At 61.4% G+C, this 25097-nt stretch overlaps 1 protein-coding gene across 4 annotated transcripts; it reads left to right on the forward strand.

The window, feature by feature from the left end:
- Positions 1-464: 464 nt before the first annotated feature.
- PPP6R1 (protein phosphatase 6 regulatory subunit 1) lies at positions 465-25013 on the forward strand. 4 transcript variants are annotated; one of them, XM_067018794.1, is made up of 24 exons: positions 465-1013; positions 10774-11006; positions 12797-12983; positions 13064-13201; positions 13293-13358; positions 14662-14774; positions 14861-14974; positions 15301-15463; positions 15558-15710; positions 15811-15945; positions 16489-16553; positions 16646-16761; positions 16838-16926; positions 17081-17170; positions 17245-17342; positions 19776-19833; positions 19911-20083; positions 22435-22565; positions 22650-22830; positions 22923-22993; positions 23151-23232; positions 23697-23807; positions 23890-23961; positions 24063-25013. In XM_067018794.1, the coding sequence occupies exons 2-24, from the start codon at positions 10780-10782 to the stop codon at positions 24064-24066; spliced, it is 2637 nt and encodes an 878-aa protein (XP_066874895.1). In that variant the 5' UTR covers positions 465-1013; positions 10774-10779; the 3' UTR covers positions 24067-25013. The 4 variants fall into 4 exon arrangements, with proteins under 4 accessions (XP_066874895.1, XP_066874896.1, XP_058900030.1 ...); XM_059044046.2 differs by having other exon boundaries at positions 466-1013; positions 16841-16926; XM_067018795.1 differs by lacking the exon at positions 23890-23961.
- Positions 25014-25097: the final 84 nt, after the last annotated feature.

The following is a 25097-nucleotide window of genomic DNA, read 5'->3' on the forward strand; positions in this document are numbered from 1 at the left end:
TGGGCAAAGGCCTAGAAGTGGGACTGAAGTCAGTCCAAGGCTCAGAGGAGGAAGGCGTCGAGAAAGATCGCGGCGGGACAAAAAGCTCCTGGCCGAGGTTGGAGAGAAAACGCGAGATGTATTACTCAGGAGCCGACCCTGGAGCCGAAGCAGGAATGTGATTGGAGGAGACAGAAGAGCAAGTGGATAGAGAAAATCAGGAGCAGGATTTCCTGTGGACTTTGGAAAGGAGTCGCAGAGAAACGATGCCCTAGTGTGCAGTGGGGCCTGCGCACTGGGTTCCGTGGGTTTACTCAGGGAGAGACCGTTGGCACAAACCGGCGCAAGCACTTCTGCGGCCGGGTTATTCTAGCTGGGCGTGGTCCGCAGCGGCTGGCCCAGCGCGCATGCGCACTGTAGGGCTCGGGCGCGTGGCCTCCGCACACCTGCGCACCGAGTCGGCGGCGCGAGGGCGGGGCCTCCTGCGTGCCTCCGTACTCGGGGGATTGTGGGATAGTGGCGGACGGAGCCGGGCGTCTGAGGCCCTGAAGCCGACTGCAAAGCCCGGGAACCTCGCCGGTGTGGGGAAGGGGGTGGTGGAGGAAGTGGGCCTCGGCTTCCGTCAGCCGTTGCTCAGCGCTGCGGCCTGTTCGGACTGCGGAGTAGAACGCCTTCTGTGACCGACCCTTGCTTTTCCGTGGGGCGCGCCGGGCCGGGGAAACCGGGGCGACTTCCCAGCTGAGGGCCTGCGCGGGCCTCGCGACCCTGCCAACATCCCTCAGACACCTCGCCCGCGGACCCCGGACCCCCGCCCCGCCCGGCCGGCGCTGACCCCCGAAACTCTGGAACTCGGCGGGCGAGGGCGCCCCTAGGCCCGAGACGCTTTCGCGAGCCCCGGCGCCAGGGCGAGACCCCGCCGCCGCCCCCGCCCCTACATACCGGCTCCCTGAGGAGGGGCCGGAGCCGCCGGCGGCGGGGCGGGGGGGGCGCCCCGATGAGCCCCGAGTGCGAGGAGCCGCCGCCCCCCCGCGCAGGTGAGCGGGCCGTACCGGGAGTTTCCCCGCAGTCCAAGCACCCGAGTCACGCTCCCCTCCCCCGAGTGCCCCGCCCAGGTATCTCTCCAGTTTCTTCACCCCTTCTCCTTCGGACCCTGTCCCTTGTCCGTGGGGGCTCCCCACCCCCAGTCTCTCCCTCTCAGCGCCCCAGGTCTCCTAGTCTCTCCCCTCAGCCCCCCTAGTCTCTCCCCCCCAGCCTCCCTAGTCTCCTAGTCTCTTCCCCCCCTCAGCCCCCCTAGTCTCCTGTTTCTCGCCCCCTCAGCCCCTCTAGTCTCCTGTCTCTCCCCCCTCAGCCCCTCTAGTCTCCTGTCTCTCCCCCCTCAGCCCCCCTAGTCTCCTGTCTCTCCCCCCTCAGCCCCTCTAGTCTCCTGTCTCTCCCCCCTCAGCCCCCCTAGTCTCCTGTCTCTCCCCCCTCAGCCCCCCTAGTCTCCTGTCTCTCCCCCCTCAGCCCCCTCTAGTCTCCTGTCTCTCCCCCCTCAGCCCCTCTAGTCTCCTGTCTCTCCCCCCTCAGCCCCCTAGTCTCCTGTCTCTCCCCCCTCAGCCCCCCTAGTCTCCTGTCTCTCCCCCCTCAGCCCCCCTAGTCTCCTGTCTCTTCCCCCTCAGCCCCCCTAGTCTCCTGTCTCTCCCCCCTCAGCCCCCCTAGTCTCCTGTCTCTCCCCCCTCAGCCCCTCTAGTCTCCTGTCTCTCCCCCCTCAGCCCCCCTAGTCTCCTGTCTCTCCCCCCTCAGCCCCCCTAGTCTCCTGTCTCTCCCCCCTCAGCCCCCCAGTCTCCTGTCTCTCCCCCCTCAGCCCCCCAGTCTCCTGTCTCTCCCCCCCCAGCCCCCCTAGTCTCCTAGTCTCTCCTCCAGACCACCCTTCCTTCCCCTCTCAGGCCCATTCCCCTGCCTCAGTGTCTCTTTTTTCTACATTCCCGTCCTCACCTCATGTCCTGCCTCCCCCCGCCTCACCTCCTGTGATTCCACGGGTGCCCCCTGTCGGTTTTTAGTGTCTTCCCCCTCTGACCCCCGCTAAGCCGCTGGGCTTCCACCCGCCCTCTCTCCGCCTCCGGCCCCCTCGCCCCGCACCCTTCCCCGGGGCACCCGTTGCCCTCCCTCTCTCCGCCTCTCCCGCTCCTTCCGTGCCCGTCGACTCGTCGGCTCTGACTCTCACCCCGGGCTCGGGAGGCTCGAGTAATGGGGCTTCCCTGCATCCTGAGCGTGGCTCCCCGCCCTGCTGTCTCGGGCTGTGAGGAGGGCAGGGAGCCAGGCTTCTGTGGAGCAGCCACCGCTCCGTCCCCGCACGTCCCCTCTCTGTGCGGTGAGGCCGGCTGAGGGCCCAGGGGGAGGGAGGGAGCAGCCCAGGCCCTGCCCGGGGGAAACAGAGGCAGAGCCGGACCGTCCCAGTTGCTGGTGTAGTGACAGAGGCAACTCAGGGTGTCGTGGAGGCCACAGAGCAGGGGGACTGGTGAGACTGGCTCAGCGGGTGGCTTTTTCTGTCTAGGAAGGGTGAGTAGGAGTTGACAGATGGAAAGTGGGAAGAAGGGCCTTCCGGGTGGAAGGAACAGCACAGCACGTGCAGATGTGTGAAGGTGGGAACCCAGGAGTAGCGTGTGAGCCTGTGGTGCAGATGTGCTGGGAGTGCGGGCGGAATGCCTTGGTCAGGCTGCTTGTCCGGGCCCTTGAACGTGACCCCGTTAGGGTCTTTCTTGCTGGATGTCTTACATACTTGTACGTCAGTGCTGAGGACACAGTTGCGACCACTGGTAACACCAGCCTGAAAGGCAGGATGTTTCTGGAAAGGAAGATGTGTTGTCAGGTGTGGGGCGGGCTTCAGAGTCGCAGAGAAAGAAGTTCAGTGGGGTGTAGAGTGGCATTGATGTCCGTTCTCTCCTCATAGGGTGGTTCTGGGGATTCAGTGTGCTGTTTGTAGAAGCCTGTAGCAGAAAGCAAGGCACAGGAAGTGTACCAGGATCAGCAGCTTTTAGCGTTGTTATTCAGTTTGGGACTATCCTTTGCAGTGGTTCTCAACTGGGGGGCAGGGGGGCGATGGTAGCCCCCAGGGGACGTTTGCTAACGGTGGGAGACATTTTTAGTTGTTACAGCTCAGGGGATGCTACTGGCATCTAGTGGGTGGAGGCCAGGGATGCTGCTCGACCTCCTCCAGTGCAGAGGACAGCCCCCCACAACACGGTGTTTTCCAGCCCAGCTGTCAGTAGTGCTGCAATGGAGAAACTCTGCTTTCTTGCTTGGGTATTGTGTCGTTGTGGCTTATTTGCCTTCTTGCTGCTGTGCGCGGCTGTGTGTTCTGAGTTGTGTACTTTCATTTACTTTTGTGTTTTTGGTAGTTAGTTTTGTTGGGATACCTACTGTTTCTTTCCAGTAAAGGAGAATCTGCTGGTCTCCCCCCAACCCACCCACCCACCCAGTGTTTTTTCAGGATCCATGGCCAAGTGACCATAGCAGGTCACCTTTCCCCTCTGGACTCCAGTTTTCAACAGTTCAAGAAGTATCTCTAAAACAATAAGGCCCTATTGTATAACACAGGAAACTATATTCAGTATCCTGGGATAAACCATAGTGGGAAAGAATATGAAGCAGAACGTGTATGTATGTATAACTGAGTCACTTTGCTGTACGGCAGAAGTTAATACAACGTTGTAAATCAACTAGACTTCGATAAAATAAATTAAAGAAGAGAAGTATCTCTAGCTGTGGGCTTGGCGTTATGCTAGGTCCCAGGAAACTGGCATCTTGCTGCGGGAGGCAGGTGACCGAACAGGCAAGTCCTGTTGCAGAGCGCTCGGATGCCATCGTAGTGTGACCACGAGAGCTGTGCAAGTGTGGAGAAGGCCTCTAACGCAGTCAGGGGAGGCTTCCTGGAGGAAGTGGTGTCTGTGCTGAAGCCTGAAGGACCCATGAGGAGCTAGCTAGTCAGGCCCAAAGAGCTGGAGGGAAGGCCGAGGGAGCAGCTGAGCAGTCAGGTGTGGCGGGAGTGTTGAGCGCCATGCGGGTTGCAGCAAGAGATGAGGTGAGAGAGGCCTGGACGCCTTGCTGGAAACGAGAAGCCTTCCCCGCGTTGCCGGGCTCCTAAAGTGAGCTTGGGCAGGCTCAGTACCTGGGGGGTGGGGACACACCTTCCTTTCCAGGCTGAACCATGGTTTCCCCCCGAACACTGGTTTTGTGGATCTTCCCATGGGAAGTGCTGTCTTGCAGTGACCGCGAGGTGTCTCTCAGGGAAGAGACTGAGGCTCAGTGGAGTGAAGTCCCTGGTCTAAGGCCCCAGAGATTGGAGTTTGGAGAGGCAGATTGGAACTCAGGCCTTTCTGACTTTGGATCACCCTGTAACACTCACTCCTGCCCTTTGTTTTCCAAGAGCTATTTCAAAATCTATTCGTTGCTCATTTCCCCTTTGAACCCATGACCCGTCCAGGAGATGGCACTGAATGGGAGCTTTTGGGCCCCTCCTCAGTCCTTGGCCGGGTATCCCATTCTCTTCTGTTTCCTAATTGTTCCATCCTCTGGGGTTGGACCAGAGCTGCCACCTCCCCTGGGCAGGTGTGGTCTAGGGCCAGAGGGGGAGGTGGTGCCCCAACTGCTGCCTCCCCACCCCCCCCAGCCCCCCATGGGAAGGATGAGCCACAGGAAAGTCCCAGCCCATCATTCCGTGTGGCCTTGGCCAGGTCCCTCTCCTCTGGCCTCTGTGGCCCCTACTTCCAAGTGGATGTCCCGCCGCTTACCTTGCTGGCTCTGTGTTGGGTCCTGCTGTTATCCATTGTCCCCTTCCTGGAATTGGAAGTCCCCCACCCCCATTTCATTTCAGATTTGGGTGAGAGCTGACAGACAGGGGGCAGTTAGAGGGTGGTGGTCTCGCTGTCCTCTGACCTGGTGGGCCCTGCAAAGGGCTAGGGGCTGGCCAGCCTGCAGCAGGTTCTTCCCTCCTGCGGCTCACCTGGCCGCTGTCTCTTTAGGGGCCTGTTGGCCTGTGGAGGCTGAGGGCAGCAGCGGCAGCAGACCTGAGATCACCTCTCCCAATGTTGGAGTCTCTGCTGAGCCTCGGGGCATCTCAGGTGGCCACCCCAAGGCCCTCCCAGAGGCCTCTTCACACTTGACCTCCACTTCCGGGTGCTTCAGGGCCAGGGCAGGCGAGAAAGGGGTGGCAGATAAAGGATCAGCCCACGGCCTCCCTGGCAGGCAGGGCTGTGTTTGGATGGGTGGTGGCAGCAGCGGCAGGGGGATGCTCTGTGGGAGCTGCAGTCGGGCCCTGTCTGAGCCCAGGGAGGGCCAGGGGCTGCCAGGCTCCTGAGCGGGGCGGCTGGTGTCGGAGGCCTGAGAGCAGCGCAGCAAAGCAGGAAACCTGGGGCGATGGTGCAGAGCTGGCAGAGAGAGAGGTACTTTTCGTTTTTAATGGCTTCCTTTCTCATTTACAGTTTCCCCTTCTTCCGTTTGCAGCCAGAGTCGTGGTTTTCAAACGGTTGCTAAAAACCAGTAGGTAGTCACTTCCGTTTTCTTGAAGTTTGCTAAAAGTTGCAAAGAGTGGGGGTGGCGGGGTGTATGGCGCCCACCAGAGCACTTGAGTGACCTCGGTCACTCAGGCAAATGGGGCATTTCCTCAGATCTTCTGTTTTTAGTGCCGTCACCCTGGGTAGTGGCTGTTCCTTCCCTCTTGCTCAGAAGTGTCTAGGCTCTAGCCTGGCCTCAGGGACAGATAGGAAAGGCTAGCACCTGCTGTATCAGGACCAATGGCCTGACCCAGCTGTTCTCATAAAATGGCCCTTCCCGATGGCTGTGTCCCCATTTCATAGGTGAGGAAACAATGCTTTTGGATGCAAAGTGCCTGCCCGTGTTCACCCCCTTAGAGAGTAAGAACGAAACCCACCTCTCCCGTCCAGTCCCCAGGGCTTCCAGGAAGTTCCGTTAAGTGGAAGGTGGGATTGACTGTCAGGACTTGAGGCGAGAGTGAATTGAGAGTTTGTGGCGGGGGAAAGTGTTTTTCTCCTTTTTCCGCTTCTCCTGTATCTGCATCTTAACTCCGCGTAGAGCTTGAGACCTGGTGTTTGTCGGGTACCGACTACCACTCAACTGCATCTGATCTTTGCAGCCTCCTCTGATTTTCGGAGGAGGGACCTGAGGTTCTTAGAGTTAAAGGGCCACCTGGTTTCTGAGGCCGCTGGAGTCCACACCCCCCAGCCCTCCGCACCCCACCCGCTCTCGTTCTCCCGCAAGCCAGCTTTGGGAGGGAAGTCCTACCTGCTGTCCGAAGCAGGTGGGAGGAGCATAGCCTGTGCATTGTCTCCAGATGCTTTGGAAGCGTGTGGGCGTGCCTCAGCCTTGAGAATTTCCTCCTGTGCTCTGGAGAGGGCGCTGAGTCCTGGTTCTGCTGTGGCTCGGCCCCTGTGGGTGCCCATCTTCTCAGCTGTCAAATCGGAATAACAACAGTGCTGTACCTAGTCGTCTTGATTGGAGATACTGTGCCGTGCAGGTGCACAGGTTCTCTGAAGGGCTTAGCAGGGCCCTGTTGCCCAGCTCTGGGGGGCGTGCTTAGCTCAGGGACAGCGTTGGCAGTGAGGGTGGGAAGGGGGGACCTGGGTGTGCTCCCGAGGCTTCACGCCTCAGCCTCGGCTCTGCCCTGGCGCCTTGTCAGCTCGGGGTGTCTTGGATGCAGAGCAAGGCCAAGGCCTGGCCCTGTCACAGCAGCCTCAGGCAGCTTTGGTTTTGTTTGTTTTTCATAACGGTTTTTTGGTTGAGATGTAGTTCGTACACCATATACGACTTATTCATTTAAAGTGTACAGTTCAACAGTTTCTGGTCTATTCAGAGTTGTGCAACCATCAGTCACCACAATTGATTTTTTTTTCAAATTTTAATGGCTATTATAGACTTTTTATTTCTTCCCATTTGACAGTATATTCTAATCCAGATATTTTGTAGCTTAACCATTTATTTCCTTTTTTTTTAAATTTTTTGGCTGCATTGGGTCTTCGTTGCTGTGCATGGCTTTCTTTTCTCTAGTTGCAGCGAGCGGACGCTACTCTTCCTTGCAGTGCACAGGCTTCTCATTGCGGTGGCTTCTCTTGTTGTGGAGCACAGGCTCTAGGCACGCGGGCTCAGTAGTTGTGACGCACAGGCCCTAGAGCGCGTGGGCTTCAGTAGTTGTGGCGCACGGGCTTAGTTGCTCCGTGACATGTGGGATCTTCCTGGACCAGGGCTGAAACCCACGTCCCCTGCGTCGGCAGGTGGATTCTTAACCACTGCACCACCAGGGAAGTCCTAGGATGGATTTTTAAAATTGAGGTATCATTGGCAAATAAAGCTGTATACAATTGATTTTAGAACTTTTTTTTTAGAACATCCTTTTCTCAAAAGGAAACCCCCCTACCTGCTAACACTTCTCCCCCGCTCCCCCCCATGTCCACCAGCTCCTGAAAACCACTAATCTGTTTTCTGTCTCTATGGATTTGCCTTTTCTGGATGTTTCATGTAAATGGAAATCTACTACATAGTCTTTGGTGATTGGCTTTGTTCATGCCACCTGAAAAGGCCACTGGGTGGCCTTTTGACCTCTCTGGTCTCCTTATCGCCGCACAAGTCTGTGCTGTAGAAAGAGGTGGTGTTCTCGCCATGGCGAGCTCCTCGTCCCGTGGGCCCAGCAGTGGCTGCCCCTTGAAGTGATTCTGGTCCCAGGTCCCCCCAGCTCAGGAAACCCATTCAGGCCCGGCCGTGTCTTGAAGTGAAGAGGACGGTGGGAGGGTCCCTCGGAGGTCTGGGAACTGGGCAGAAGTGGGGAATTGCCCTCGTGCAAAGGCAGGTCTCTGAGCGCTTGCAGAGCCGGGGGCGCTGCCTTGATTTCCTTTTGGAGTCGTGGGCCTCACTTGGACACAGGGACCCACGTTTGGCACCGGGTTCAGCCCACTCTCCTTCCTCCCATCCCCAGCCTGCCTGCCCTGGTGGTCACCCCCACCCCAGCCCACCCAACCTGTGACTGTGGTTTATGGGGAGCCTCTGAGTGTGGCTGGGGGAGACAGGGTGGGAGCGGTCCCTTTACTGATGCCCTGTCAGGTATGTCAGCTTCCTGCCTCGGGAGCAGGGTCCATGGAAAAACTTGGGGTGTCTTTCAGTCAGTGTTTCTGAGCACAGGTCGCACGCCAGGTGCCCTGCTCGGTGCTGTCCAGGGTGCTTACAGCGGCCCAACAAGGAAGGTTCTCTCTGCGTTGTCCACCATCCTGTGAGGGCACATTCAGCGTAAGGGCCGTACAGGCTGCGAGGGACCTGGCCCAGCCTTCCTCCCTGAACTCAGAGGTGTCCACTGAGTAAGTGCTAGACGTGCAGCTTAGCGTTTCGCTAAGCCCTGCAGGGACCAGGAAGGAGCTGGCCTTCAGCTCCCTGAGGGTGTCAGCTGGTGAGAGCCAGGTGAGGGAAGGCCGTAGCCAGGGCAGAGCCAGTGCTGGCAACCACCGTGGGCCTGAGCTCACTTACTTGTTTTGTGAGTGTCCATTGGCAGTGGCTGGGCACCAGTGAATGGGATGAAGCCCAGCACCCCGAGAAATCACCTCCTGGGGTTTGGATGCCATCTCCACAGTTCACCAGCCCCCAGACCTCGGTGCACCTCAGTTTCCTCACCTCTAAAATGGGGCCATCGGTTCCTTCCTTGGGGGCGATTGTGAGGGTAGATTGAGATAATGGCTGTGTGGGCCTGGGAACGGTGTCGGGGGTGCAGCTAATGTGCTTTGTCCACTTCATGTGTCTGGTGTGTTGTCCGCAGAATGCCCCCATTCCCGCAGACCCAGAGGCCTAGGGCTGGGGGCAGTGACGTCACACAAAAGGCTTCTCAGGGGGCTGCAGGCTCTGGAGGAGATGCTCCCTGAAAGGGCAGTTGCGGGGTGACACGTGAGCAGCCAGGCCAGAGCTTGCTCAGGGACAGGGCGGTACCAGGGGACATGGCCTGGGCTCGGCACACACATGGAGGTGGGTCGGCCAAGGGGGTGGCAGGTGTGAGAGAGCCTGGTGCACATACTCAGGCCGGACTGGGACAGTGAGTGCTGATGAGCAGGAGGTCCTGGGTGGGGAGCGCCGGGAGACGGTCGGGGCCTCGCAGTCTTCATGCGGAGACGAGGGAGCCACCTCGGGGTCTCCTGGGGGGAACAAGCGTGAGGTGCTCACGTTTGTGTTTCAGAAAAGCGTCCTGAGTAGGGTGGGGTGCAGGGCTAAGGGGGCAGTCCCAGCATGCTGTCGGACAGGACCCACGAGGCCTGCGGGACTGGGGGCTCTCAGGTGCCCCCTGTGTCCACCCACGGGCTGGGGTCGGTGTCTGCTGCTGTCTCCCGAGGTCATGGCTCGTCTACTCCACCTTCAGCCGTGGGTGGCCGGGGCTTAGGAACTGACAGGAGTCCCAGCAGGGATGGCAGATTTAGAGCCACTCGTTCCCAGTCACTGAGAAGTCACCCTGAGGGCTGGGAGGAGACGAGTAAGGCTCCTGAGGAGGCTGGAAGGGAGAGCTGGGTGCTGGTGGCATCTTGAAGGAACCGAGGGGCAGAAGGCCAGTCGCCTGCCCGCAGCCTCACGTGCCACCCAGCTCTGCCCCGCTTTCAGCCCCAGCTGCTTCCCGAGTCGAGCATCTTTCTCCCCTGGGCTGGTGCCCCGTCCGGCAGGCGCGCTGTCCGTGTGGGCCAGAAACGGCGAGGGAGGGCTTTGTAGGAGAGGGACTGGCGTGCGCCTCTGGCAGGTTCTGGGAGGGGCATCCTGGCCTCTGGGTCTGTCTTCAGTGGTCTCTGCTTCAGGTGGTCTTCACGAGGTGGCTGACGTGCGTGAGCTCTGGTCAGCGCCTGCACGGTGCTCGGGGGGCCCAGCGTACCCGGGTGTGGTTGCCCGTACAGTGGGGTGACCACAGCCCCTCCCAAGGGCCATAGGCACCGCGCCCGGTGCACAGGGAACCTGAGTGGGCAACAAGTGGCCTGGGAACTGGCGGCCAGCTCAGGGCGGGTCTCTACCCGGTGGTCGATGCTGGGAGCCTATAGAAATCCTCAGAGGAGCAGCCGCATCCCTGCTCATCGAGGTCTTGGACCCACCTGGCACCTAGTCAGTGCTCCACCCGAGACGGCCCTAAGGCCAGTGCCGGCTGGGGTGGGCCACAGCCAGGTGTACAGGGTCTCCAGTGCTGGCCAGCGAGCTGCCATCCTCCAGTGGTGGGCGCTGGCTTTCCGTCCTCCCTACTAAGGTGGTTCCCTGTCTTGGTTCCTTTGGCCCCGGGCAGCGGCTGTTCTGGGAGCTGCCACCCCCTCCCCTCAGACTTTTCCTCTTCCTGTCGTGGCACTGGGTACGGGGGCTTGGGGGGGGCGTGTAGTGTCCAGGCAGCGGCCACAGCCTGGAGACGTCGCAGACCTTCTTCCCTCTGCCCCTACCCCACACCCTGCACACAGCACGGACATTGCTGGGCTCGATGGCAACCGTGCTGGCTGTCGGGGCATTTAATTTGTCCGGCAATGCAGATTGAAGCGAGTCTGATGCCAGAGGTTCCGGAATGAGCACAGTTCCAGCCTAGATGTGGGGACAGTGGACACAGGCCCCGGGGGGACGGGGTCATGGGGGCTCCGTGCACAGCGTCGGGGCTTTCCACGGGGCCTGTGTGTGGTCGCACCCGGGGGTCTTCCCCAGGCCTGGGGGCTCTGCAGTGGACGGGACAGTCACCCATAGGGTGGTCCTCGCAGGCTGGGAGGTGGAGGGAAGCGGGCGGGGTCAGACCCCATGTGTGACAGCCCCTGCCCACAGGGCGCCATGTTTTGGAAGTTTGACCTGCACACGAGCTCGCACCTCGACACGCTGCTGGAGCGGGAGGACCTGAGCCTGCCCGAGCTGCTGGACGAGGAGGAAGTGCTGCAGGAGTGCAAGGTCGTCAACCGAAAGCTGCTGGACTTTCTGCTGCAGCCGCCACACCTGCAGGCCATGGTGGCCTGGGTCACCCAGGAGCCGCCGGCCAGCGTCGAGGAGCGGCTGCGCTACAAGTGAGCCCTGCCCTGTCGGTCCCCGCGGTGGGCTCCCCGACTCGCTGTGGACGCTGTTGGCTCCCGTTCTTGTTACGGGACTTCCCAGACGTCTCCCAGACGGAGGGTTGGACAGAACGAACCCGAGGACACTTCCCCAGCCGTTAGGGGCGCCGTGTTTGGGCCCACAGCCCACCCCCACTTGATTTCCAGGGTTTATTCAGTTGGATTTTTTTTTTTTTTTTTTGCGGTACGCGGGCCTCTCACTGTTGTGGCCTCTCCCGTTGCGGAGCGCAGGCTCCGGACGCGCAGGCGCAGCGGCCACGGCTCACGGGCCCAGCCGCTCCGCGGCACGTGGGATCTTCCCGGACCGGGGCACGAACCCGCGTCCCCTGCATCAGCAGGCGGACTCTCAACCACTGCGCCACCAGGGAAGCCCATATTCAGTTGAATTTTTGTTCCCTTTTTGGAGTGGGCAGCGTGAGGCCTGCCCCCTCACCCCCCACGTCCCTAGTGCCCAGTGTGACGCCAGGTGCTAAGGGTGTGCCTGTGCCCCCTCCCCCGTGCTCTTCTGCCCTCCCTCCCACCATAGGGCCCTCGGGTGTGCCAGGGAGGGTGGGCTAAGAGGGCAGGGCCCTGTTGAGGGTCAGTGGGAATCGTCTCCGTGACGGGGGGCTTCTGTCTGCCCTGGTCTCTGCTGCCCGTTTTTTTTTTGTTGTTTGTTTGTTTGTTTTGATTTATGTATTTTTGGCTGCGTCAGGTCTTCATGCTGTGCGCGGGCTTTCCCTAGTTGTGGCGAGCGTGTGCTACTCTTCGTTGCGATGCGTGGGCTTTTCATTGCAGTGGTTTCTCTTATTGCCCCTGTAACTAAGCATGGGCTTAGTTGCTCCGCGGCATGTGGGATCTTCCCAGACCAGGGCTGGAACCTGTGTCCCCTGCATTGGCCGTTGGATTCTTAACCACTGCGCCGCCAGGGAAGTCCCTTTGCTGCCCTCCTTGAGCCCTGCGCAGTCTGTCCTGGACAATCCTCCTGGTTCCCTGGTGTCGCCCTCTCCCAGCCCCTCACACTGTAGACACGCAGGTGGTCCTTACGAGCTCTACATCTTCTGTCCCCGGAGGTCTTGAGCCAGATGGGGAGTGGGTGACTGCTTCTCCTCACTTTGCCCTTTGTGAAGGGGGGGGGGGTCTGTGAGGTGCTGCCAGCTGCTTAGTGTGGGGTCTGGTGCACAGTGGGAACCTCTGGGGGGGCCAGCAGAGTGTCCCCTGTGTCCCCCAGTGTTCATCTGTCACTTACCTGCCCCCACGTGTGTCTTCTCCCTTCTTTGCTTTGTTCGTCTGGCCTCTGTACCCCCTTGAGCGTGTCCAGTGGCCCCGTGGACTGGGCTTTTGCTTGTAGTAGCAGGGAGCCTCCATTCTGACACCTGTGCCGAGCTGCCCCTGCGGTCCCTGCCCTGCCTCAAGGAACCCGGTTCCCAGAGGCCTTACAGTTTATGGGGCAGAGCTGGAGAAGGTTGTGGTCCCCCAGGGCCCTGGGTGGCACACTGGGTGGGGCAGCCCTCTCCCTGTCTGAACAAGGAGGTGAGGGGATGAGGTTGGATTTTAGAAGGGTCATCGGGGCTGGGCCTGGGTCAGACTGGAGGGTTGGGGGTAGAGGGACTAGAGGGACAGGTGTTGGTAGGGGGTCAGGTCAGGCTCAGGAGGCTGGATGCTGCCTTGGGGGGTGGGGAGCATGGATGGGCTGCGACGGGGAGGCGGGGTGGTTCGGCTTCCGCCCCCACCGTGCCCTCCCCAGCCCTTTCTGGGTATGTCAGGTACCCCAGCGTGGCCTGCGAGATCCTGACGTCAGATGTGCCCCAGATCAACGACGCGCTGGGTGCGGACGAGTCCCTGCTGCACCGGCTTTACGGCTTCCTGCAGAGCGGCGGCAGGCTCAACCCGCTGCTGGCCAGCTTCTTCAGCAAGGTCATGGGCGTCCTCATCAACCGCAAGACCGACCAGGTGCCTGGGGCCCCAAGGAGGGCGGGTGGGCGGGCGTGGGGCCGGCTCCTGCGCTGACGTGCCGGTCCCCGGCTCCCCAGCTCGTGTCCTTCCTGCGGAAGAAGGACGACTTTGTGGACCTGCTGCTGCAGCACCTCGGCACCTCGGCCATCATGGACCTCCTGCTGCGCCTCCTCACCTGCGTGGAGCGGCCACAGCTGAGGCAGGACGTGGTCAGCGTGAGTGTCGAGGGGCCGCGGCGGGGCGGCCGGGCAGGGGTGGGCGGCAGGAGCGGGGCCAGTGAGCGGAGCCCCCCCTTCTCGCCCCCAGTGGCTCAACGAGGAGAAGATCATCCAGCGGCTCATCGAGCAGATCCACCCATCGAAGGACGACAGTGTGAGTGCGGCGCCCACACCTGATGTTTCCAGCCTCCCCCCTACACCGACCTGTCCCTCCGCTCCCTTCTTAAATGAGTTGATGAGAAAAGGAAGCATTTGGAACTGTGTGTAGTTGAGCGGGGGGCTCCTGCTGAGAACAGAGAAGGGGTGTACACACACGGAACGCTTCTCGGGGACTTGGCCCGTCTTCCCTTGAGGGGTCAGGGCTCTGGAGGGGGGTCCTTTGGCCCTGGCCCCTCTCTGCCGCCCTTCCCAGGGCCCCCTCTCCTCCTCCCCTCTGCTGCTGGCTCTGTGGCCTGGTGGCTCGTCCTGTCTCTTGTGCCTGGATCAGCTCTGCCGGTCCTTCAAAGAAGCCACGCGGGAGCCCCGAGTCTGTCCTCCCGGCCCGCTGGCTTGTAGGCAGGTCCACAGGCGCAGGTAGTCAGCACCAGGCACTCAGCCAGTGCCCGGCCTGGGAGAGCGACGGCTGTCCGGGCCTTTGTGGCAGAGGGACGAGGGGAATCTGCCTGAGCCAGGTGGCGGGGCGCCCGTGAGGGGCTCTGAGTGCGGCCCGGGGCCTGGTTGGTCTGCGTGGGTCGGGGGTCTGTGTGGTGGGCCCCGGAAGCACCTGTTGCGTTAGATGCGGAGCTCTGCTTAGGTTTCTTTTTGTTCCTTTTGTAACAACCACGTAACTCACTCATTTAAAATGTAGGATTCAGTGGCGTTTAGTATATTCGCTGGGTTGTGCAGCCCTTGCCACGTTGATTTTAGAGTATTTTTCATCACTCCGCAAGGGAAACCCTGTCCCCGTTAGCTGCCTCTCCCCGTCTCCCCCGTGGTTGCTCGGCCCCCACCAACCACCAGCTTGCTTTCCGTCTCTGGGCGCTCCGTGTAAGTGGGCTGCGTGGCGCAGGGTCTTCCGTGACCGGCCTCTCTGCCTCGGCGCCAGCTTGTCTGCGCTCACCCACGTCGTGCTGCGTGTCAGCGCTTCACCCTTTTCTAAGGCCAAAGAACGTGTCAGGGTGTGGATAGACCACGGTCGCTTACCTGTTCACCAGGTGGTGGACGCCCGGGCTGTTCTCCTCTGTAGCTACTGTGGATAGTGGGGTGTCTCCTTTTCCAGGAAGTCGTCTTTGGTTTCCCTTTCTCTCTGTCGTCTCTGCCTTCCCAGTGTTTGGTGCTTTTGTTCTCCCCCTCGGCACTTGTGTCCCGGGATCTGTGTGACCCTCTGTCCTCAGGGGCGGGTGCCCGGTCTTCAGCTTGTGGGGCTTCCCGACGCCAGGGCGGGGCCGGGGTGTCAGCTCTGTCTCCCCCTCCCCCAGCAACACTCCAACGCATCCCAGTCCCTGTGCGACATCATCCGCCTGAGCCGGGAGCAGGCGACCCAAGTGCCGGACAGCCCGGAGTCTGACCAGCTGTTGGCCACCCTGGAGAAGTGGGTTTGCGGGTGGCGCCCAGTCCAGAGGGAAGGGGGGGCCATCTGGGGGTCCTTCTCCCTGACGCCTGCCACCCCCGCCCCAGGCAGGAGACGATCGAGCAGCTTCTGAGCAACATGTTGGAGGGGGAGCAGAGCCAGTCCGTCATCGTGAGCGGGATCCAGGTGCTACTGATGCTGCTGGAGCCCAGGAGGCCCAGGTGAGAGGCTGGCCTCCCTCCCCGGGTGACCCCTTGGAGCCCCACCCTTCAGTTCCGGGCTGGGGGTCGCTAGGCTTCTGGAGAGGAGTCCTCTTGTTCCCTTCCGGCAGATGAGGAAAGAGGGTGAGTAGACCGCCTGTAGCTTCGAGCTGGCCTTTGGGATCCGGGCTGCTGGGGCAGGTCACTGCCCCCAGGATCCCGGGCTCCTAAGGGCCGCAGCTTCTCACTCCCTCCCAGGTGTGGCCCACACGTGCAGACGTGTGCACACACGTGCATGTGCACAGGCTGTCTGGGGGGTTCACTCTGCGCTCTCCGTCCCTCTGCAGGTCCGAGTCTGTGACTGTGAACAACTTCTTCAGCAGCGTGGATGGACAGCTGGAGCTCCTGGCCCAGGCAGCCCTGGACGGCGCCGTGTCCAGCGTGGGGACCCTGCACGCCCTGCGCCCACAGCTCAGCCGCTTCCACCAGCTCCTGCTAGAGCCGCCCGAGGTGGGCAGGGCGCGTGGGGCAGGGGGTGGCAGCGAGGGTGCCCCGCCGTCGGGGCAGTGCTGGAGCAGGAACTGAGCCTCTCCTGTGCCCGCAGCTGGAGCCGCTGCGCACGACATGGGGCAGCCTTGCGCCGCCGCTGGGCAACATGCGCCTGCACGTGGTCAAGCTGCTGGCCAGCGCCCTGAGCGCCAGCGATGCCGCCCTGACCCAGGAGCTCTTGGCGCTGGACGTGCCCAACACCCTTCTGGTACGGGCGACAAAGGGCGGGGGGCGGAGGGACGGTCGGCTGGGCAGGACGGGGACTGGGTGGGGGCCGCTCAGAGCCAGCCTGTGCCCCTTACCCCCAGGACCTCTTCTTCCACTATGTGTTCAACAATTTCTTGCACGCCCAAGTGGAGGTGTGCGTGAGCACGATGCTGAGCTCTGGGCCCCCTTCCAGCGGCAGCTCTGACACACCCGCCCAGAACCCTGTCGTGAAACACGTGAGTGGGGCTCCCAGGCCCCCCTTTGACCTCTGGGGGTGGGCTCTGCCCCACACTTGCCCCTCGCCTGTTGGCTGCTGCCAGGCCATTCCTGTGCCGGGAACTGGGGGCTCAGCCTCTTCCTTAGGTCGAGAGTCTTGGAAAGTAGAGGGTGACCTGGGGGGGGGTGGGGATGAGTGGAGTGGTGACCTTGGGGGACAGTGGGTGTCCTGGGGGATCAGGAAGGGTTCTCCCAGGCTGATGGGCACCACACCAGTGGAGATGCCTTTCTGGCTATAGCCCGGGGCCTAGGGAGGCCAGTGGGGCGCCGGGGGTTTGGACAGGCAGGAGTTGGAGGCGGGTGGAGTGGCTCTGGGGTTTGCTGGGTGGGCTGAGTGGGCGTCACACAGGCAGGGGGCGTTTCTGGGTGAGCAGAGGAGGCGCGTGCGTGTGCACACTCGCTGCACGCTCCTTGTAGGCAGACCAGGGGCTTGGGAGCGGGCTGGGGTAGCAGGGCCCAGCCGCGGCCCCACCCCACGCCGGCTCCTCGCTGCCCCCACGCAGCTGCTGCAGCAGTGCCGCCTGGTGGAGCGCATCCTGACCTCCTGGGAGGAGAACGACCGTGTGCAGTGAGCGAGCGAGCGTCCAGGGCCTTCCCTGGGGAGGGCAGGGCTGGGCGGGCGGGGTGGGTCTGTGTCCAGCCGCGGCCCCTCTCGCCCAGGTCCGCAGGGGGCCCTCGGAAAGGCTACATGGGCCACTTGACAAGGGTGGCCAACGCCCTGGCGCAGAACTCGGAGAAGGGGCCCAACGCCGAGCAGCTGCGGCAGCTGCTGAAGGGTGAGGGCTGGGGCTGGCCCGGGGGCGGGGGGGCCGGGCGCCCGGGGCCTTGCGTCCTCACACCCGCCTCCCCCAGCAGAGCTGCCGGAGGAGCAGCGGGAGCGGTGGGAGGTGTTCGTGTCGGGGCCCCTGGCGGAGACCAACAAGAAGAACACCGTGGACCTGGTGAGGCCCCTGCGCCAGGCGCACCCGCGTCAGCCCTCGCCGGCGCTCCTCCTCCTGGTCCAGCCCGGACGCCCCTCCCCACGACCCCAGCTTGCGCGCGTCCTCGCTGGGGGCTCCGCGGGCCCTGACCCCCGCCCCCCGCCCCGCTGCCCAGGTGAACACCCACCACCTGCACTCCTCCAGCGACGATGAGGATGACAGGCTCAAGGAGTTCAACTTCCCGGAGGAGGCGGTGCTGCAGCAGGTGGGGGCGGTGGGGGGTGGGGCGGGGAGGCTGTTCTGGACACCCGGCCCTGACTGCCCCCCGCCCCCTGGCAGGCCTTCATGGACTTCCAGATGCAGCGCATGACCTCAGCCTTCATCGACCACTTTGGCTTCAATGACGAGGAGTTTGGGGAGCAGGAGGAGAGCGTGAAGTGAGTGTGGCCCCGTGCGAGGCCGGGGGCGGGCGGGGCGCGAGGCGGCGGGTCGGCACGCGCTCCCATGGCGTGCTCCTCCTGCTGCCCTCCCTGCGTCCTCCTCGGTGTGCCCACTGCCCACCCAGCCCCACGTGGGGCTCAGCCTGGAGAGCAGCCGGCCTCGGGCCCTCTCCCCGTCTCTTGAGGACCAGGTAGGAGGCGTGGGCGTCCTGGGACACGGGGGCTGGCTCTGCAGAGCTGGGCCGCGGAGCTTGTGGGACAGACACTCGCAGCGTCAGAGCTGGCCTACCGCCACGCCGCGGAGGCCTCGGGCCTCATGAGAGATGGTTTTTCAATGACCAGGTCTGATTATTTGTGTTTGTCCTGTAACACTTGGACAGCAGTCACTTCCGGCCTTGCGCTCGTGAACTACCTTCTTTATTGTCCAAGTTTTTTGCTGACAGAAAAAATTAAAAGTTTTAGTGTTCTGTCAATTTCACGAGCAGCCTTACGACAGCAACTGGTAGATAGTGAAGGGAAGGTCAGGCGGCGAGAGTCTGAAGGGGAGACTGCGTCGGGGTGGGGGCGGAGCCGCCGCCTGTGGACCCACGCCGGGCCCTGGGGGACGTGCCCAGTGACCGGCGCAGCCAGTGCCGTCGGAGCAGAAGATGAGTCCGTGACACCCAAGAAAAAGTGGAACAGTCACCGACGGGCGTGCCGTGGGGGTGTTCCTGAGTTGGGTGGTGACAGAAAGGCCCAGCTGGCCCCTTAGGGGCTGCACGTGGGGGCCGTGGCCCTGGCCTGGTCTGTTTCATCGCAGGCAGTGTGCCGGGCCCTCTCGGGTGTTGCCCGGTTACGAGCCGTGATGACCCCCTGCGCGGGGCTCAGGAGCCCACCTGCAGCCGGGAGACGCAGCGCTGTCAGTCACCCCAGCGCACTCACCAGTTACTGTGGGAGGGTCAGCTGCGGTGTCTCGGGCCCACAGCCAGACAGAGACCCTGTAGGACTCAGAAGTGAGGTTCGTGTCTGCTGCTCTGTCCTGCACGGCGCCCAGTGCTGGGAGGCCACTGGAGAGGAAGGACACTGGCCAAGGAAGACACCACCCCTCCTGGCGGGGCTGGTGACACTCGGTGAATGGCCTCAGCTTAGCCGGCTGCCCTTTGGGGATGAAGTTGTGTTACTTCCTCTGTCAAGATAAATTCCAGTGAGGTTAAAGGCTTTGAGTGTAAGAAAAATGTAAAGCCGTGAAGCATCCTGGCACAGAAAATGGATGAGAATCTTTAATCTCAGGGCTGAAGGTGCTGCTCGCAGGGCTCTGGTAGCTGTGCCTACCAACTGTGCGTGCGCGCCGCCCCCTCTCTGTGAAGGAGACGGGAACACCCGCCCTGGTGGCCGTTGTGAGTCGGTCTGTCACGGGCTTGGACGACAGCTGGTGCCAAGTCAGCGCTCAGAGATTGCTAATGTACTTCCTGAGTCAGAGAGACAGCTAAGCACCTGGGGAGTACCCCCACCCCGCGGCGTGGAGCCCAGACCTCGGCACAGACACAGGGACGGAGGGGGGCGGGCTGGTGCCCCGGGAGCAACGGGGGGTGCGGGATGCAAACAAAACAAGTAGGAGGCTGTTGGAAAATTGCACAGTCTGCGGGTAGGAGTAGAAATTGACAAATCTCTTTCCACAATCTGTGTCAGTATTTAAAATGCATGGATTTCATTCCTTAGCCCAGGAATTGCGCTTCTGTGAGGCCTCCTGAAAGCGAAAGAATTGAGCAGAGATGGGTGTGGGTGGATGTGGACACTGAAAGGCTGGAAGCTGGAGATGAGCAGCGCCGCACTCCCCACGATCCCTAGGGTCACTCGCTGCCATCTGGGTCCTGCCTTGGGCTGGTGGTGGGGCCCACACAGAAGCGTTTTTGTTTCAGCTCCGAGGCCGATTCTTTTGGCCCAGACTGACCCTCTTTGGGCCGGGGCGATGCTCTGTGTGGGGCGGTGCTCTGTGTGGGGCGGCCCGTGCGAGGCTGCGTCCAGTGAAGTCACCGTGAACAGTGGGCCGTCTCCTGGGGGAAGTGTGTGCGTGGAAAATAAATAATCTCACCCGGCATATGATCTCAAACCCTATAAACAACCTCTCCAGCTAGGTTCTGTGTCCTTTATTTTACGGTAGAGGAAACAAGGTTCAGGAGTCTTAGGTGGGGCCTGACCCCGTCTCCTTGTGGGACCTCACTCGGCTGGGGGTGTGCAGCTTGGGCGACTCACTGAACTCCGCTCTGCAGACACCTACGCCGACGGAGGGTGCTGCCAGAGTTGACGTGGGGTTACAGATGATTGGGGGTTACAGATCAGCTTTAGCAAGGAGGTGCGTTCGCTGGTAGAGGGCCCGAGGAGAGCGAGGGTCGTGATGAGAGGGGGAGGTGGCCCGAGCCTCCCCTCACTGCCCCTGTGCTTCTCCCGCAGCGCGCCTTTCGACAAGACGGCCAACATCACCTTCTCCCTCAATGCCGACGACGAGAACGTGAGTGCTGCCCCGACCCCGCTGGTGGGGGCGGGCTGCAGGCAGTCAGCTCACCTCACCCCCACCTGCCCCCGCAGCCCAACGCCAGCCTGCTTGAGATATGCTACAAGGACCGGATCCAGCAGTTCGAGGACGAGGAGGAGGACGAGGAAGAGGGCCAGGGTTCGGGGGGGTCTGATGGAGAGGATGGTGCCTGGCAGGGGGGCCAGCTGGCCAGGGGGGCCCGCCTGGGCCAGCCCCCGGGTGTGCGGTGAGTACCCCCCTGCAGGCTGCCCAGCACAGCAGGGCCACAGGGCCCACGTAAAATGGTTTTCACCAGCTGGAGTGAGTGAGAAACCTAAGGAGAAAGCGGTGTGTGTGTTATTGGGGGCGCTTTCAGTTGTGAGTGATGAAAATCCAATTCAGACGAGTTCGGTTACAGCAGGAGTAGGGTAAGCGCTTGTGCAAGGCTGGAACAGTAGGTGGGTCCTTCAGGTACAGCTTGGTCCAGCTGCGAATGGAACCAGTATCTGCCCCCACCCCCCCCTCCTCTCCCCTGCGGTAGCTCTCGGGCAGGTGTTCTTCCCAAAAGGGCAGTAAGTGTCCTGTCGGCTCCTTCCCCAAATTCCAGTGAAACGAGGCATGACGGTTGTCCCTCCGTCACAGTCCCAGCATGCGGGTCAGTAAGCTGTGACCAGCTCTTTGTACAAGCAGTACATTATTTTTTTTCTTACTGGCTGGCGCCAGAATCACTGACTAAATGCATTTGGCTGGCATAGACTTGCCAGTGTGAATACCAACTCGGGGCCTGCAACTTGACCTGCTCTGGCTTCTGAGTTGAGGGTTAGTGTGTTTTAACTCTTTAAATTGGCGGGTGACTAGCATACAGACGAGTAGACGAATCTTAAGTGTCCGGACGCGTGGACGTCCCTTTGCCAGCACCCAGAGGAGGGAGCAGAACCATCCCTGTACCCCCGTGCCCCCTGCTGGCCGCCCTCCGAGGGTGACGCTCTCCGGACTTCTTGCCCTGTAGATTTTGCCTCTTCCTACACGTGAGGCCCACCCCTCGGGTAGGTGTGGTTCTGTGTCGCTTGCCATCTGCTGGTGTGTCATTGTGTGACTGCCAAGCTGATTTGCACTTACGGGTGTCATTGCCAAATCCAAGGTTGTGATGCATCCCTGTGTTTTCAACGTCAGGTCTTAATGTTTAGGTTTTTGATCCACCTTGAGCTAGTTTTTTAGATGTGGTGTGAGGTGGGAGGGTCCAGCTTCATTCTTCTGTGTGTGGGAATGCCGGTGTCCCAGCATCACACGTTGAGGAGACTCCCCACTCACTGGATGGTCTTGACACCTTTGTCAAAAATCTTTCTACTGTACGTGCAAAGGTTTATTTCTGGCCTCTGTCTTCTGGTCCATTGGTCTGTACACCTCTCTCTGGCGGGGCAACCCTTGATTACTGTTTCATCGTAGTGAGTTCTGACATTGGAAATGTGAGCATCTGGCTTGTTCGTCTGTTCTAAGTTGTGTTGATCATTCCAGGTTCCTCGAGATTCCAGGTGAATTTTAGGATCAGTTTATCAATTTCAACAAAGAAGCCAGCTGGGTTTCTGAGAGGGATTGCCCTGAATCTATAGGGCAGCTCAGGGAGCGTTGCTATTTTAACAATATTTTGTCCCCCAGTCCATGAATATGGGATGTCTTTACATTTATTTAGGTGTTCATTATTTTTCACAATGTTTTGTAGTTTTCAGAGTATAAGTTTTATGCTGCTTTTGTTAAATTTATTCCTAAGCATTTTATTCTTTCTGATACAATCCTGAGTGGAATTGTTTTCCCAAAGTCATTTTGAAGTTGTCATAAGTATATAAAAATACTAGTCTCTCTCACATTGATCTTGTATCCTGCATTCTTGCAGAACTTGCTTGTTCTGACAGTTTTAGAGGATTCCTTAGGTTTCTATATACAAAATCACCCTTTCTGCAGTTAGAGATAGTTTTGCTCCTTCTTTTCCAAGTGGGAAGAGCAGGCCCCCACGTCACTTCCCTGATCTGGGGGGACATCGGGTCTCCCTGTTGAGTGTGACGTGGGTTGTGGGTTCTGGAGGTGCCCTCCGAGGTCTCCAGGTTCAGGGAGCTCCCTCTACCCAAGCGTCTGGCTCGTTTTCACTGTGCGGACAAGCCCCTTTGGGTCACGGCGGCCAGTGACTGTGAAGCAGCATCCACGTTTGCTTAGCGGCTCCCCGTTGGACACGGCGTCCACGTGCTAGTCAACACTCGGCCCTTACGTGTGGAGCAGCTGCGCTGCTGGACTTTGCCCTCCTCCGAGGCTATAATGGATGGAGGAAGAGTGCGGAGTCAGCCTTCCCTGTCCCCATTCCTGCTGAGGGCTGGGCAGGGCTTTTCCGCCCGTGCTGCTGGCCACGCCCTTTCCAGAGGGCACTCAAGTTCCCCCCTGCCTTCCCACCCCCATGGGACGTGGGTGGACTCTTTCTCTGGGCCTCTTCCCCGCTGCGCCCTCCTCTCCATCCCTTTGATTCCTTCCCATCGTTTGCCTGGGGCCGGCCTTGGTGGGGTCAGGGGGGTGTCCAGCACAGTGGCTGACTGACAGGTGTCCCTGGGGCAGGAGCGGAGGCAGCACAGACAGCGAGGAGGACGAGGACGACGAGGACGAGGACGACGAGGACGGTGACCGGCGGGTGGCCCGTGGCAGGGCAGGGCCCGCCTCTCACCCCAGCCCCGGCCCCCAGCCTCCGGGTGGGTGCATGCGTGGGGCGGGCGTGGCCAGGTGCGTCCGGCCGTCTGCCTCTGTGCTCACCCCGGTGCTGCTTCCCCCTCCAGGCCCCGGCTGGACAACTACCTTTGACCCAGTGCCTGTGGATGCCCCGGCTGGCCCCCAAGCCTGCAGGGAGAAGGAACTGCACTCTGGGCCCCCTGCCCCACAGGAGCCCCGCGACGGGCCCCCGGACCTCCCTGCCCCGAGCCCAGCTGGCCCTGCGGCCCCCAGCACCCTGCAGCTCAGGTGAGGCCTAGTGGCGGGTGCCCAGGGCCCGGTTGCCTTAAGCTCTGGCGCCGACCCCAGCTGCGCCTTACGCTCCTTCTTTTGCCTCCTAGGTCTCAGGATCCCACCCCTTCCTCGGCACCTCAGGAAGCCACAGCCGGCAGCAAAGTAGCTGAGCCCTCGGGTGAGCCGCTCTCCACCCGCTCCCCATGCTGCCCCCCTCACGGTCAGCCCTCCCATGCACAGCCGTCCCCTGGCCTTGTCCCCACCCGGTCCTGAGGAGCGAGGCTGGTATTAAGCTCACCGAGTCTCACACCTCGGGGCCGCTCTACTCTGCACAGCCCCCTGCCAGGCCTTGGTCAGTGTTGGGGACCTCCAGGCCACCCTCAGAGGGACGCACTCCGCCCCCAGCTCCTTGGACAGGTAACTGGCTAGAGTGCAGCGGCCCGGGGGCGAGAAGGGGCGACTGTGGGGAGGCGGGTAGAGCCTGGCCCCCGGGCTGTCCCTGCCCTGGAGCTGTTCCACGTGGCCCTCGCGGGACCCCCCTCCCCCGAGGCGTGCGCCACTGCCTCAGAGCTTCGGGAAGCTGAAGGTCTAGGGCTGGGCCTGGGGCCATGTGTGGGCACAGAGAGGATCCTGGATCCCAGGGTCCCGCACTCAGCCCTGGGCTGGGAAGGCCCAGTAGAATCAGAAGGGGGCTGGAGTGTGCAGAGCTCGTGTCCTGCTCACCTTGAGCTGCTCCTGCTGGTGGGCGGCTCCCAGGGGTCTTCGGATGTGAGGGACGCCCCTGAGCCGCGCGCTCCGTCCCTGCTTACACGGCGGGGGGCTGAGGGATGAGAGTGCCCGGGAGGGCGTCGGTGACAGTAACCCCATGGGTCCCCCCGCAGTGCAACCAGAGACCCTGCTACCTCTGTCCCGGCCCCCAGGGCCCACCAGCACCCCCAGACCACGGAGGGGGTGAAGAGCCCAGAGTCCTCGGGGCTGCCCCGGAGCCAGAGGTAAACATGGTGCAGCCTCACGGGGCGGCTGGTGTTTCATGGGGGGCACTGACCTCCCCACGTTGTCCCTCTCCCCCAACAGCGCCCTGGCCCTCGAGCCACTCCCGATGCCCAATGGCTCTGCCCCAGGAGGGCCGGCGTCCCCGGGCTCCCAGTGAGTGGTGGGGCCGGGGGCAGAGGGTGGGCTGGGGCAGGGCAGGCAGGGACTTCACGGGGCGGCAGGCTCCTCACGTGGGTCTTCCTCTCGGTTCCCAGGTGACTGCCTGGTCCCAGTGGCGGCAGCCAAATCCTCCGCACTCCACGCGGACCCGGTCCGGGTGGGGGCAGGGCAGGTTCCGCAGTGGTCCTGTCGCCCCATCGCCCCGTCCCCACCCTACCCAGCCCAGGTCCTCTCTGGACTCCCAGGAGGCTGGTGCCAGGGAGACAGGCCCCTCACCCCACCCCCATTTGCACTGAGAAAAGAAATTACGGAGTTTGGTCTCCTAGAATAGAGTCGAACAGAGAGAAAGAGAGAGAGAGAGAGACTTATATTATATATTTTATATATATATATATATATGTGTGTGTGTGTATATATATATATATATATATATATATATGTATATATATCTCGAGGGGGGAGAGAGTGGGCAGGCGGGGAGCCAGAAGGAGGCAGGGTGGGGCGGCAGCGGCTTGGACCTTCACCCTGTCCCACGGGGGCTGCTGTAGTGAGGGTCCTGAGGCTGCCACCCATCCTCCCCTCCCACCGTGCCCGCCCACCCTCCGGTGCAGACGCCCACACCCACACTCGGCCTTTCGGCTCAGGTCCACCTTGGGGGAGGGCCCGAGTGGGGGTCGTGCCTTTGCCCAAATCCCCTTGCCTCGGACCCTGCACTTTGACCCAGGCTGGGAGCTAAAAGGCCCTCCACCTGGCCCAGCCAGCTCTGGGGGAGGGAGCTGGGGGTCCTGGTCCCAGGGGCCTCCCCGGTGACATTCCCTTGGGGCCCTGATGCACTCGCCGAGACCCCCCCCATCTCCCATGAACTCTGGGGTGGGGGTCTGGCTGGGGTCCCCGTCCTACTCCCAAGGGTCTGGGCTCCAGCCCAGCTGCCAAGTGACCTTGTCCCAGCTCCCTCTCCCCAGGCTGGCGTGAGTGTGCGTGTGTTTGTGCCGGGCTTCTGTTTCATATTGCGAATATAAACGAATAAAGGAAGACAGTTTAAGACTCTTGCTGCTCAGACCTTGAGTTCTGGGACGTGGGCTCGGGGAGCCTGAGCTGTCCCTGCATCGTGGCCTCCGGGCTGGGAGCCT

This window comes from Kogia breviceps, chromosome 18, assembly GCF_026419965.1.
Source record: "Kogia breviceps isolate mKogBre1 chromosome 18, mKogBre1 haplotype 1, whole genome shotgun sequence".
Classification (NCBI taxonomy): domain Eukaryota; kingdom Metazoa; phylum Chordata; class Mammalia; order Artiodactyla; family Physeteridae; genus Kogia; species Kogia breviceps.

Coding starts and splice junctions, on each gene's coding strand:
- PPP6R1 (XM_067018794.1), top strand. CDS start 10,780: ATGTTTTGGAAGTTTGACCTGCACACGAGCTCGCACCTCGACACGCTG. Junction 12,984..13,063: donor TCAACCGCAAGACCGACCAG/GTGCCTGGGGCC, acceptor CCGGCTCCCCAG/CTCGTGTCCTTCCTGCGGAA. Junction 15,946..16,488: donor AGAACCCTGTCGTGAAACAC/GTGAGTGGGGCT, acceptor GCCCCCACGCAG/CTGCTGCAGCAGTGCCGCCT.